The 14,815-nt window shown below is 41.2% G+C and overlaps 3 protein-coding genes across 3 annotated transcripts in view; 2 read left to right on the plus strand and 1 right to left on the minus strand.

Annotated features, from left to right (window-relative positions):
• The window catches only part of LOC134854663 (uncharacterized), a 275,825-nt gene that overhangs the window by 178,473 nt on the left and 82,537 nt on the right, over positions 1-14,815 (minus strand). The gene's annotated exons all lie outside the window — the stretch shown is intronic.
• Positions 1-14,815, plus strand: part of LOC134854667 (BTB/POZ domain-containing protein KCTD20-like) — a 150,893-nt gene that overhangs the window by 113,874 nt on the left and 22,204 nt on the right. The gene's annotated exons all lie outside the window — the stretch shown is intronic.
• LOC134853823 (85/88 kDa calcium-independent phospholipase A2-like) overlaps positions 1-14,815 on the plus strand; it is a 38,618-nt gene that overhangs the window by 16,365 nt on the left and 7,438 nt on the right. The window contains exons 7-9 of the mRNA XM_063869741.1: positions 2,267-2,487; positions 3,600-3,784; positions 14,270-14,410. Coding sequence (XP_063725811.1) covers positions 2,267-2,487; positions 3,600-3,784; positions 14,270-14,410 — 547 coding nt within the window. The remainder of the gene's footprint in view (positions 1-2,266; positions 2,488-3,599; positions 3,785-14,269; positions 14,411-14,815) is intronic.

Below are 14,815 nucleotides of genomic sequence, written 5' to 3' on the forward strand. Positions count from 1 at the left end.
GCTGGCCGTGTGTCTTCTGCAAAAAAACAGTCACTAATCGCGGTTACTCGGTTCTTTGTTGCCAGTGTTTATGCTGGGCACACCGTGCCTCTGAATATCACCCTGCTTCTGAACCGGCGAAAGTTTTTGCATTGTTGTTGCATTTTAAAGCCAGACTACAGGAGCACCGAAGGGACGGCTCACCTGTTGGCGCCCACCTGCGAGAGTGCGGAGACGATAATTTTTCACCGGATTTCCAGTGCAAGATTCTGGACAGGAGCATTGACACCCAGAATTTGCTAACTCTCGAAGCCCTCTACATCTCGGGGAAAGCTCCAGCCCTGAATCAGCGCGAGGAGTACCGGCAGCGCCAGCTAACGCTGCGCTTCTAATCTCTTTGTCGTTTTAACTTATATGTTATATCAAATAGTGCTTTTTTATTCTCTGATTTTATGTGATTTTTTATTGCTTACGATGTTTGTTGTTTTTTCTTTCAATTGTTCTGATAATGTCTTAATTGACGAAAACGTTCAAGCATTGATACTTGTTTTTTCACTTGTAAATTTGCTAGTGCTAGCCCTGACGTGTTTCTTTTTTTATATTTTTTGTCGCTTAAAAGTTTTGTTTTGCTCAAATTGTTTCGGCATACTGACCAAATATTGCGTCGTTTCAGTATTGCGTAATTATATGTCCCATCCTGGAACACAAAAGGATAAGAAGAGTTTTAGAACGTTATAGTTCCGTTTTTTGACTTTTTTCCGGCTCAACGGTAGGTTACGCAAGTTATTTAGGCTAAGCTGCCGCTAAATAACTTTCTGAATTCTTGTTTCACGCCTGCGATTGTATTGCTGGACAATTTTTCCTCAAATTGAACGTCATTCGAGACACCATAATGACATTTTGAAAGCTGTTTTTTTTTCGAATTAGTGGCTTTCATTTCTTTTTTTTATCTGCTAGCTTGCATTACTATGCTTGCGGGATATCGCATATATATGTAAAGTTTTTGAAAATAGATCAATTTTTTTCTATAAAAGTTTATCAGACAAAGGTTTTGTACTGATGCAAGCAGTCTTGCTAGAGTGTGGATGAAAGTAGAGTTATTCAAGAAGCAGTGAGTTAGAAATTAAGTGACTGATTCTTGGCCGTTTTGGTGCTTTAGCTTAACCTTTTGGATCCGTGTCGTTTTTTTTTTTCTAAAATATAGCTGCAAACCACTTAACATAAACCAGTGTTGTGTTCCTAGATCAGTCAAATTAAGGCGCCTTTCTTCTTGCAAAGCTTGTACATTAATTAATTATCTTGTTTAGCTTTAACCGCTTCATTAAATTGCTTTCGTTGCTGCGTGATATGAAGGAATAAACTATGCTGAAAGTTTATTGAACACAAGACCCCATTGCTAAATGGTTAAGTTAAGTTACTCTTGCTTGGGAGGTCTGAGTTTGGATCCCGTTGTCTCAGAGGTGTTTATTATTTTTGAATTAGATTTTTTCTTCGAAAAATGCTTGTGCTTTTTTGCCCTTATAAGAGCTGATTTTGCCGTTTTTCTAGCTTGTTTGCTCTGTGCAGCTTTGTTTTCTGTGAATTTAATCTATCATTCAACAATAATTGCTTTAAGAATACGTTTTTCTAAAAATAGTAATTGAATTCAACATATTCTTATCGTGGATCTTCTGATACAAATAATGCTCGTATGACAATTAAAGCTTCATCATCCAAGCTTAAATTTCCAATCTGTACTAAATTAAACCTGTTTTGTACAGGAATCAGCAAATATATTACTAGGGAACTTGTGAAGTTTGTCAAATTGAACTGTTTGCCTTATAAGTGTCAAATTGGCGGATGTCGAAGTAAACATGAGAAGTAGTTTGTCTTCGACAGCAAAAGAGTGATTTGCTTAAACTAGAAATTCATGGTCTTGTTGCTAGAGAACAAAGCGTATATCTCAAATCTATAAAATAAATCAACGAATGATTCAAGTGATGATTTTGAAACAAATACCAGTCAAAATGACCTAATGAGTTTTGAAATAATATTTTATGTTTTGCATGATTGAAAGATAATTATTTTCTGATTCAATTTAAATTCAATTTGGGGTCCAATTGAACGATATAACTAAATTAAATCCGTTCGCTGCCTTTAAATATGTTTTGAGTCGTTCGTGTCTATGGATAACTGCCTGCTAGCAAATTTTTTTATCCATCAAAATAGCGGTTTTTGTCTAGATTTGAAATAATAGCGTAATTTCATTTGTTATCACTATTCTAATGAGTTCTGTGTTTGTTTTCAGTGCATTGTACACAAGGCTGCTCTGGCTTGGGTGATTTCAATGGGGAACTCATTAACCCGGACTGGAACCCGCCTGATCTATCTGGTCAAATCAAAGAATTCATATCCACATTCGACCGGCACTTCAACCTCCTCGTGACCAAAACAGGAGACATGACTCCGACTGAAGAAAGTTGTTCCCAGTCGACGGCCTCGCCTTCGTTAAAACGAGTCAAGACGAAGGTTCCACTTCTTCACTTAACCGTTTATTTTCTTAGATTTATTTTTCCCGGGAAAAGTTAACTCAATTCTCATTATCATTTGGTGCTTTGGTTTAAAGTTTCTGTTCAAGTTCCTTTTTAATTCGTTTGATGATTGGAAGTTTCCAGTTTTTCTCATTCATGGAAGATTAATACACTTTAATCACCATAAAAAACTTTTGTTGAATAATAATACATTTTCAGAAAGGTAACCCAATTTTATTGTTCCAACCAGTTGAAAAATGGGGAGGAACTTTGTATTCGAGTGTGTTTTAGTTCTTTATTTTATATTTTTTTGTTTTCCTCGCCAAATCAGGTACCACAAATAATCATCGCACTGGGCTCAATGATATATCATACTAAAACCTTTTCAGTCGTAATTCGAACGATCTTAAAAAGTTTCCCAGTGTCTAGAAAAACCGGTTTGAAATTTTTTGATTTTTGTTCAATTACAAGCTAATAGGGTGAGCGTCCAGCCTTACATTAGCTTATTTATGCTTAATTTAAGCCATGAAAACTAAAACTTAGTAATGTTAGTTTGTGGAGTTTTTAGCACCATTGTGGCAATCAGAAAATATGCCAATATCTTTTCCAATTGACTTACTACTACTGTAGAAAATATTTAAGTTCTATTTTTTTCGTTTAGATCTTTTCATCACACCACGCCGAATTTAAAAAATAAAAAACTTCTAGTTTATGATAAAATACAAGTTTTTTCAATTTTTTTAAATTCTGTGTGGTGTGATGAAAAGATCTGAACGAAAAAAGAACTTAAATATTTTCGACAGTAGTAAAATAAGCCAATTGGAAAAGATATGGGCATATTTTTTTTTAATCTAAGGTTTTTTTGGCACTAAAAAAAAAATTGTAATGTTTCTAAGACTATGGTCGGAACATTCTGTGCTACTTTCACATAATCGGCTATCCTTGTTTAATTTTTTTAATGAATCGTCAAAAGTCTTTTTGGTTTCCTTGTTCATTGAGAGTTTTCCAATTGTCTGTTGGCTAGGTTTTCTTGCTTGTAACAGCTTTCACTTCAAGAAGCATTTGTCAATGACGAATCGCTTGCCTTATTAAACTGGTTTTTGTTTACAGACGGCAATGAAGAAAAGGGGACGAAGTGTCAGCCCGGAAGCATCCAGTTTGAACCCAAATAACGCCAGAGTTAGCAGAGGTACTAGTCCATGGGCTCAAAAGGACTCTTCGATAGGTTCAGAAAACGACGTCTATCGCGCCAGTAGTAGGTCCAGGAGCTGCAGTCCAGCAGAGCGCAATCACAGGTATGTATTAAGATGGAGATGATTGAAAATGAGAGTGTTTTCACTTAGCACAGTGGTAAGGCGTTCACTTTGAAATCGTCAGATCGTGTATTCGATCCCACGCCATGGTAATGATAGTGTGTGAGGACCAGCTCTCGCTTGACCTCCAACTTCAGGTCTACCACAACCTGACCAAATTTGGCTGCAATAGTGGTACCACGTAAAAGTTCTAGACGCAAAAAAAAACGGCCTTGAGTCGCAAAAAAACAGCTTCGCTCTGCAAAATAACACTGTCTGGAATGTGGGGAGATAATACAAATGGACTATCCTCGACAGGACTGTTAAGGCCTACTGATAGCTCCTCTGCGATTCGCAGGAACTGCAATTATTATTATTATATATCTATCGTGCAGGTCCCGAACAATTATGATAGATAGAAGATGGAACCCTCAATCTAGATGGCTTATAAGCTGTAAACATTTTAGAGTTAGTTGTGAAAATTAAAAAGTCTCTGAATGCTCGCCTGTATTTAAACTATACTGTGGATTTGTCCATCTCTTGCCTGCAGAAACAAAAGTCAATTTTTTTTATATAAAAAAAGGTCTTCGTTTTTGTTCTTTGTGGCTATAACATAATATTATCCACCAATAATTGTACATTTCGATCACTTCAAGTGAATTTGGTTATATAAATTGATTAAAGGTTATGCTCGCTAATCTCCAAACGAAAATAATTGAATCCAAATTCGTAAATTAATAAGAGATATTTATCGGTAAATAACTCAAGCAATAGATAAATTTCGGTATTTTTCTATTGATCAGGACATCATACAACATTTTTAGCATCTGTCAGTTTTTTGGTACAAATCGGCGCAAGCTAGCCACAAGAACCGGTCGGTAATGTCCTTGAGACAAATTGCTCTTTTTGGCGGTCAACCTTAATCAAGGCTGAACCGAATTAGAACCAAAAAAACAGTTAAAATAGGATGTAACCCCCGTTTTTAGTATATTAATACATGGGCAGGTGGGGGACTCGAACCTACGTCAACTGTTATTTCACACATATAATCGGCGTTAGCTTACTTTGTCTTAGTCCGCTTGGCCAACTGTGCTTATTTTATATGCATCTATACTCTTGTTTTATTCTACATTTGCATTGCAACATCCTCCCCCCTGAAGAAGGAAGAACCGGAGCGAGCTTAACGGTGGGCCGCGTGACTTCACGGGTTGCGGTCCTGACAAGGGCGGATCGGGCGCAACCGTCCTGTCCGTAGTTTAGCTTGACGATTCGGGCGAGAGGGTAGTACCCACGCGGACTATCGGGCTCAATCACCCACACGAGATCGCCTGTTTTAAGAGTGAACTCAGAATGAGTGTGCCATTTGACACGCTTATTCAGCGAGGGAACATATTCTCGAAGCCAACGAGACCAAATCGCGTTAGCATATGACTGCGCTCGCACGTACCTTTTCTTGTGATCGAAGTGCTCCCCGGGTAAAAGCGAAGGAAAGCTTGTGGCATGTTGTCCAAGCAAAAAATGGTTTGGGGTTAACGCTTCTAACTCACGTGAATCGGTACTAACGGGAGTGATTGGCCTTGAATTCAAAGCCTGTTCAACTAAGCAGAGTGTTGTTCCTAACACCTCTTCAGTGACTCGCCTACTGCCTAGGATATCGTACAGCACGCGCTTCACGCTTCGGACAAGGCGTTCCCAGGAGCCGCCATGATGGGGTGCGCCTGGCGGGTTAAATTTCCAAGTAACACCTTTGTGTGCAAAAATGGTCGGAGCCATGCCATTTCAGCTCTTGATGCAGGCAAGTAATTCCTTTTCCGCACCAACGAAGTTCGTGCCATTATCCGACCAGATTGTGCTTGGCGTACCACGGCGCGCAACGAACCGTTCAATGCCCATGACACACGAACTGGTGTCCAGAGATGGTACAATCTCAAGGTGTACAGCCCTGGTGGTGAGGCAAGTAAAAAGGAATCCCCATCTTTTTTCCGTGCTTCTGCGAACCGGAACGTAAAGCGGTCCAAAGTAATCCACACCCGTATGATTGAAGGGTGGTTGCTTGTATCCGAGACGTTCGACCGGTAAATCGGACATAATTGGCTGGATGGTGCTTGCTTTGCGTTTACGGCATGTTAGACATTGATTTTCGATAGACCGCAGTAGTCGACGCAACCCAAGTATTGCATATTTCATATTTAAAACGGAGCGCATGTAATCTAATCCTTGATGAAAATGCTTATGGTGGAAGCTGCGGGCCAACAAACGAACTAAGGTATGTCGGGCGTCGAGTATTATTGGGTGCTTAGTATCAAACTCGGTATTCACTAAGCGCACAATCCGTCCGGTGGAACGAATGATTCCAGCGGGACCGATAAATGGAGAGTATGTGGCAATTTTACTACTATTCTTAATAGGTTTGCCAGCGGTGAGTGTTTTTAACTCAACGGGAAAGGATTCCATCTGAGCAAGATGAATCAGTTTGCTTTCTGCAATATCAAGTTCAGTGGGGTCGGTGATTCGTAAGTCCTTACCACGAAAATGCTTATGTGAAGGCAACATCCTCAACATAAAAGCGACTACTCGTTTATATCTTGTAAAGGAACTTAACCTTTCCCAATTGAACCCGTGTTCGGGATGTTTGATTGATGTGACATCGGTGACGAAGGAAAATGATGTCTCCAAGCAATTATCAACATCACAAGAAGGACCCTTCAAACGAATTTTATTGATTACACGTTCGTCGGGTATAAACGGCCAATCAGTAGTCCTGAGAATGCTCGGACCAATAACCCAGCTGCTATCCTTGAGGGCTTCCGAAGAAATCCCCCGCGTACCGGTATCAGCTGGATTATCGCCGCTCAGAACATGGTGCCACTCATCAATAGTGGTTGACTCGAGGATTTCGCCGACACGATTAGCGACAAATACAGGTAATTTTTCAGTGGAGTTTAGCCACTGCAAAACTGTTGTACTATCTGTCCACATAAAGACATGATTAATAGAGACGGTAAGTGCGGTCAGTATATCATCTCTTAGTCGTGTGGCGAGCAGAGCAGCTTGAAGCTCTAGCTTTGGTATAGATAGCGCTTTCATGGGCGCAACGCGAGCTTTACGATGCGAGCTTTAAGATGAAGGATATTTGAGTTTTATGCGAGTCGCGCACGCAAAAATCCAACAGCGCAGAAAACGTCCTGCGAGCTATCACCGAACATGTGGAGCTCAATTTGATCAACAGGCTCTGTGAAGTAACAACGGGGAATAGTCAATTGCCCTAAGAGAGGGAGACCGGAGTGCCACTCGAGAAACATCTCTTATGTCTTCTGGCAATTCGTCGTCCCAACTTTGACCACTGATTTTCCAAATATCTTTCAGTAAAAGACGGGCCCTAACAGTGTATGGAGCTACTAACCCAACAGGGTCAAACACAGAAGATACGAAACTCAAGACGGTTCGTTGAGTTATTGCTTTATCGAGAGGACGATCCACGCCTCTGCTAACAACCAATGTGTCTTTCACATGGTCCCACTTAAGACCTAAGACGTGTGATGATTGTTCGGCACCGTTACATTATTCCTTGATGGGTGAAGATGAGGTTTCGGATTCCTCGGGGTTCATTGCTGAAGTGATTTCATCAGCATTACTGACAAATTTAGTCAAATTAAATCCTCCCAATTTTAGTAAGGAAACCAAATCGCGACTAGTTTTAATTGCTTGGGTAACGTTCTCGAATGAATCCAAGTAATCGTCCATGTAAAATTTTTCATTTACGACTGAGGCGGCCTCAGAGTATGTGGACATATTATCAGTTGCTGTTTTTTGCAACGCGAAATTGGCGCATGTAGGCGAATCCCGTGCGCCGAATATATGGCGAGTGTACTGATGAGTGTCCTCCCGCCACAAAAAACGGAGCGAAATTTGATCGCGGGCAAGGACTCCTACCTGGAGGAACATACCCTCTATATCCGCGGAGACGGCGTACTTATGCTGACGGAATCGCAAAAGCACAAAAATTAAATTTTGGAGTAGGTCAGGGCCCACCAATAAGGACTTATTTAAGGATGTGCCGTGAAACTTAGAAGCCCCATTAAGGACTCGGCGCACCTTACCCGGCTTATTCGGATTTACGACGGGATGGTGCGGAAGATACCACTCGCGATCGGAACGCTTACGTGGATCATGCGGTTCGACGGTAACGACATAGCCTTTCCTAATGTCCTCTCTAATTGTTTCTGCGTATCTTTCGCGCAGCTCAGGGTCTTTACTTAACCTTCTCTCCAATGATTTAAATTGGGCGAGTGACGAGTAATAATTGTTTGGTAGACTGACATTACTATCAATCCAAAGCATAGGCACAATGTATTTTTCGCCATTGTGCACGGTTTCAGCATTGAGGATGGATAAAGCATGTTTATCCGCGGCGGAACGGGCATCGACTTGTTTGAAAGCACCATACGATTCCAACTCGTACCAGGATTTTATCTGGTCGGTCAGAGAAGAATCTTCAACAACACACTTGAAACACGAAGAAGTAGAATTACCGGACGGCGGCAACGGACCACTTAAGACCCAACCTATCGGTAGGCGAACGGAACACGGTGAGTTTTTATCATCTCCCAAGATGAACTCAATGGGTCTAACGGCGTGGTAGTAGTCTTGTCCGATAATAACTTCAACGTCCTCATAAGTATATTGAATGGGCTTAATAGGTGCTAATTGTGGATATTTATTCTGCAAATCAGCAATATTGATTAATTTGGAACCAATCCGAATATTGTCTTTAACATATGCACAGAGAGAAAATACGAAATCACTATTATTCGGCTCGGAGGAAACTGTAAACTTGACCCTCTGAGTCTCAACAACGGTGGTTGAATTGAAACCACTAATTGACAAGTTAACGGGCTCCCCTACTAAGCCGAGACGGTTTACGAGTGACGAAGACACCCAGGAGTGAGTCGATGCACTATCACAAAGAACCAACGTCAGGAGACTGGTTACATCCGAGGTTACACCAAGTGTTGCAATTGGCAACAACCCCTTAGAAGATTCAATGTCATGTACATCACTAACAGCGGCATGGGTGGAAGTGTTTGTATTCTCCTTGGATTTGTTTGTTCCAGCCTTATTCGAGACATTTGAATTTTCCTTCCGAGGAAATATTCTTTCGGCTCCATGGAGCAAGACATTATGTGTGCTATCACACTCTGGCTTCGGGCACTTTTTTGCTCTAGAACATTGCCGGAAACTATGATTGCCATTGAGACAAGCGAAGCAAAGTTTCTGTTCAGCTACGTATTTTGCTCGCTGAGTAGCATTCTTTTCCTTAAAAACAGCACAATTCCACAATGCATGACTACCCTTACACAAAACGCACGGCGGAAACTTAGACTTATCCTGAGCCTTACTAAATACCTGGCTATTGGCTGCAAAAACTTTGGTTGTTTTTGGTTTAACTGGTTCTTCGTTTTTTGCCTTAGAGCTGAGTAAACGTAATCTTTCATGCCCCTCGGCCTTTTCTTTCAACCAGTTGTTAAAGTCTAAGAGTGTTGGTCGCTGCCAATTATGTCTAACAGTATGCATTGACCAAGCCTCCTTGAGGTTAGGCGGAAGTTTACTAACACCTTGGTTTAACAGGTTAACACTCTTTAGATCATCGTTGAAAGACAATGATTTGAAAACTGCTACGAGGCCAGATATGGCAGAGGAGAAACTAATGACATTTTCCGAATTGTGCATCTTAAGTGGAGGAAAAGTATTCAGCTTATAAAGATGCGCACCAACAATGGCATGTGGTTGCCCAAACTTCCGTTGCAAGGTGGCCAGTGCATCCTTGTACATAACGCCACTATAACTAAACTCCGCAATTGCGGTTTTTGCGTTGCCTGTGACGAGCGTTTTTAAGTATGTCAATTTCGTATCATCGGTGAGAACAGCGGAATCAACGGTGGACTTAAACTGACCAAACCATTCGTGCCAGTTTAACGGGTTGCCGTCAAACTGGGCTAACTTCCATTCAGGAAGATGATCTTTGCGGCTATGCATCAATAATTCCGCCAATTCACGAGCGGAGAGAGGTCGATCCGATGAACAACCTTGGTTCGGATAAGCGGGAGACGGTGCGTAGTCTTCGTTGACTGGCTGATAACCAGTATTAGTTTGATTGACAAAATGCGGAACATGTTGTGGATGAATTGGGGGAGTATTAAAATACACAGTCCCACCACTAGTATACGGAGCGGCGGTGTTACACGATGGGACAATAGTTGTCACATTAGAAAAAATGTTTCCAGCATTACAACACTGAGCAGGCGTGACGATTGGAGTTGTAGCTGCCAATCGCCATAAGTTTGCATCACTTGTGTAGTAATCGTTGATATTAGGTGACACAGTATGCGGAACAAAGGGAAGATTATGTTGCGTCTGGACTGGCGCTGCATGGCAATTAGGTGCCGAAAAGCAAACCGGCGTTGGGTTTACTCCAGAAGATGAGAAGCCACCGCCAGCAAATGCAGGCGACAAAGAAACAAAACCAGAACCGGGTTGGGCCGGTAACATTGGGACAGGTAATGATTCCGGTTGCGCGATGGCAAAACTACCATTACTTATGTTTGAACTCATGGTCTGTAAAGGAACAGCAGACGGTGGTAACACGTGTGCACTAGAATGCATATTGTTAACTGGGAATGGAACAGAGGCTGGGAATGAAACAGAAGCTTGCAATGGCAAAAGGCTTGCACTGCCAAATTGAGGCATAGCCCGATGTCCATAACTATGGATTCCAGGGTCACTCAATGCTGTGTGCTCATGGTTATGACTATTACTGGTGTGAATTGCATGAGCAAGGAGGGCGGAAGTCGTCGGTCCTGACGAAATGGGTACATGAGTGAAGGCCTCCAAACCTGGCGCACTAGCAACGTCGGGAGGTGCTTGTGAACTAACAGAGTCTACCCAATTATTAGTTCGATCGGTTGCTACCTTTGAAATAGGTTGACTTACTCCTGTTAAGTTACTTTCCGCTACCTTCTCGCTAACCTCAGATGAACTGTCCTCAAGTTCAAACGCTTTCAATTCCATTTCGATTAGTTGCTTTTCATGATTTTCAGCCAATTGCTCTAGTTCCAGCTGACTTTGCTCGAACTTAAGACGGTTCTCTTGCTCTTTAAGTCTTAAAGATACTTGATACTGCCTTTCGAGCTCCTCATGGCGTCGTTTTACTAAAGCTAACTCATGCCGTTTCTCACTTGATGACATAGTGCGAACAGTCGACTTATGATAGTAGACACTCAAGCTTTCTACTATCCTTAGACTTATTAGAGACCTTAGACCTGTTTTCAGATACTCGTGCTGCTGAATCATTTGTTTTGTGCGAGCGTGAGGATGTCTCAGACCTAGTTTGTTGTAAAGATCCCTTGCTCCCTGTAATGCCGGCTGCTGGAAATGACGAAGGTTCAAGGCTCATCTTGTAACTCTGAGCTTCGTGCATTACTTTATCGTTCATTTCGGTTACTTTCTTAAGCCAAAGGTCTTGCTGAGCAATAATTTTTTCAGGATTTTCCGTTTTTCCCGCTAACATTATTAATTGCTCATTAACGTCGACAGCTTTTTCCAGCGCAATTTTACATTTGTAAACAGCATTATCAATTTTTGTAGTGCGACTATTATTCTCAATGTACTCAAGTAATAATGAGTGACCTTTAAGCAGCTCATTTTCTAGATTTAGACGGGTTTCGAATAACTTGCGTATCTTACTTTGGAATTTTTCGTCCATGTTTTTCACAAATTGACAATATTCTACGGATGCTCACTTATAGAAAACAATCAATAAAATGAGATACTGTTTTGGTACGTAATTAAATTTGCATTAGTAAATCAACATTAGCTTACAAGACGGGGGAACTTGACGTCTCAAAGCTTCTACCTGAAGCCTATTTCTTATAGCTTTTCGAGCTTTGAGGGGTAAGCGGTTTCGCTTCTTACGTGTCTTAAGGATATTAAGGTTAGCGCTATAACGCCTTAGAAGGAGGAGAGTCTTTAACTCAAGGGAAGGAGGCTGGTGAAGCTCTTTGTACTTCTCAATTAGTACCTGGTCCTTAGCCTTACGCTTAGAGATAAAGTCTTTAACGACGTTGAGAACGAGAATACCTGTTGAAACTAAACTTTCCTCTATATCCTCGGTTCCGTTCCGTCTACAGTATACGATCGCACAAATGTTTGTCCTATACCTTAATAACAAATTGACAAGTTGCTCACTACTCAGCTTGCGGTTATTGTTGCTGCGGTGCCTACTTATCGAGTTATTAATGGCGTCGTGCCAAATTACAAGGTCGTTACGGTGCGACAAGTAATGATGAAGGTAGTACTGTATTGTTTTCTGAGAGTCCCTAGCGTTAAAGTTCAAACTTAAACCTGGCTTCGTAAAGCAAGTATCTTTGACGCGCTTCTGGGACGGAGCGGGAAGTTTTCGGAGCGCGTGATCCAAAGAACTAGCTCCTAGAATGAATACCATACACTTAGGGGACCTATGCGATGGCTTCGTTACGCTTAAGTACCAATGGGGTTGGAAAATTAAGTAGGTCGGTTGAACTCCAACAACACACACGGAGTAAACCTGAGGATGAAAGAATTCAACTGAACTCACTTAATATCACCGTACCTGACCACTTAACTTTACTGTCACGCAACGAAGTCAATAATCGAACGGGCTGAAACGGCTTTGTTTTACTCGAAGCGAACTGGCTTTCAGTTTCACCAATGGTGGGTGGGGGATCAGGCAAATTGGTTAAGTTCCAACAACACACGCGGAAGAAACCTGAGGATGAAAAAACTCAACTTAATTTGCCTGATATTTCGCTACCAGACCACTTAACATAGGGTTGGTGTAATCTTACAGCACAGTTTCGCGGAATTTTGGAGACGTTTTGAGGATTTTTCGGCAGTTTTTTTTTTTTTACTTTTTTCACAAAATTTTTCAGAAAATTTTGGTCAGCAGGTTCGAGTCATAAACCAATCAAAAAAACTAGTCCAGTACCTCTTGTCTATGTTCCGATTTCACGGATTAATATTCCGTTCACATATATCCAAAAATTTTTGGTATCGAGAAAAAATGTCAAGTCAGTTTGTCTATGTACCGACTGTAAGATATTTCAGTTCAACGGAACTGTCCAAAAATTTTAGGTATTGAGAAAAATTACCGGGGGCTAGCTTGCGGGAAAATTTCTAGCATATATGACATCGTATATAAATTTTTAGCACAATTGGAGTTTTAAAAGTTTTGGAAACTTCTTACAGTTTTAAATTGGAGATTGGCGACACCGGGAAAAAATCCAAAACTTCGGGTGTCGAGAAAACACAGCTCAAAAATCCAAAAGTCAACAATCAGGGCACCTGAACAGGCCCCTCTTCCAACAGTCTGCTCTTTCGCCTGTTTGCTCTGTCGCCTGTCTGCTGACAAGCTCACCTGCTAAATGCATACATCAAATTTTGGCCAAGTAGTCTTTCGGCTAACTGAGTAATCGCCCAACTTTCGCTTGCGAAGACTTTCAGCCAACTGGGAGTTGGGCCAAATTTGGCTTCCGAGGAGTTTCGGCCAAGTCAATATTAGACTAATCGGCCGACTTTTGCGTTCGTACGACTTTCGGCAAATTCGGCTAACTGCTACTCTGACTACTTTCGGTCAAATAAAACACTCGTCGTGTCTCGCGTGTTGAAATGGGCCAAACAAAACAATCGGCCAAACCAAACACTCGTCGTGTCTCGCGTGTTGAAATGGGCCAAACACAACAATCGGCCAAATAAAACACTCTGATGTCTGGCAGACTGGACTTTCGGGCAACTGGTCACAATTCGGCCAAACGCCCACTTTCGGCCAACTGACAGAAGGATACACTCGGGTCCGCCAAACGTTCGAAAGGGAACTAACAACAGTGGTCCCTTGTTGTGTTGCAATAGTAAACTCGATCCCTTGTGGGGCGCCAAAATATGCTCGCTAATCTCCAAACGAAAATAATTGAATCCAAATTCGTAAATTAATAAGAGATATTTATCGGTAAATAACTCAAGCAATAGATAAATTTCGGTATTTTTCTATTGATCAGGACATCATACAACATTTTTAGCATCTGTCAGTTTTTTGGTACAAATTGGCGCAAGCTAGCCACAAGAACCGGTCGGTAATGTCCTTGAGACAAATTGCTCTTTTTGGCGGTCAACCTTAATCAAGGCTGAACCGAATTAGAACCAAAAAAAAAAACAGTTAAAATAGGATGTAACCCCCGTTTTTAGTATTTTAATACATGGGCAGGACCCGAACCTACGTCAACTGTTATTTCACACATATAATCGGCGTTAGCTTACTTTGTCTTAGTCCGCTTGGCCAACTGTGCTTATTTTATATGCATCTATACTCTTGTTTTATTCTACATTTGCATTGCAACAAAGGTATTAAAAAGCTTATAGTGGTGAACGTTTTCAAAGATTCATCTACCGTTTGTACAGGTTCTCATATGCATCTGCATGGGATACTCAGACATTCGGCTCCTCTATCAATCGTGAACACATTCTATGCCTTGACGGAGGAGGTATCCGAGGCCTCATTTTGCTGATATGCCTCAGGGAACTACAGAAACACTTGAAACGGTATATCTTTGCCTTATTTTTAAAATAGATGAAGTTACTCCACTTTCTTCACAAACTAGGCATAATTTTTATAAATTTACTTTCTTATTTTCAGGTAAATCATGAGCCGTGTTGTATTGTATGCATGGTTATATATAAGGGTGGAGCTGAAATTTTCTCAGTGGAGATTTTAAAAAAAATTCGACCTTTTGTGTGTCGGCTAAGTTGATTCCCTAAGGTCTGCGAAAGCACTGAAAAGGCCCCATTTTGCCAAAATTTTATGCTGTTTTTGGAGGTTTTGGCCAAATAATTTTGTTCGCCCCCGCGCCTCTGTATATAAGTGCCTGTCAAAAAGTTTCAGGGTCTGTCCGCAAAAATAGATGTCTGTAAATTAGTGCCAAAGCTGGTACCTTTTGGGTGGCGGGG

The sequence above is a fragment of the Symsagittifera roscoffensis genome, chromosome 9, assembly GCF_963678635.1.
Source record: "Symsagittifera roscoffensis chromosome 9, txSymRosc1.1, whole genome shotgun sequence".
NCBI lineage: Eukaryota > Metazoa > Xenacoelomorpha > Acoela > Convolutidae > Symsagittifera > Symsagittifera roscoffensis.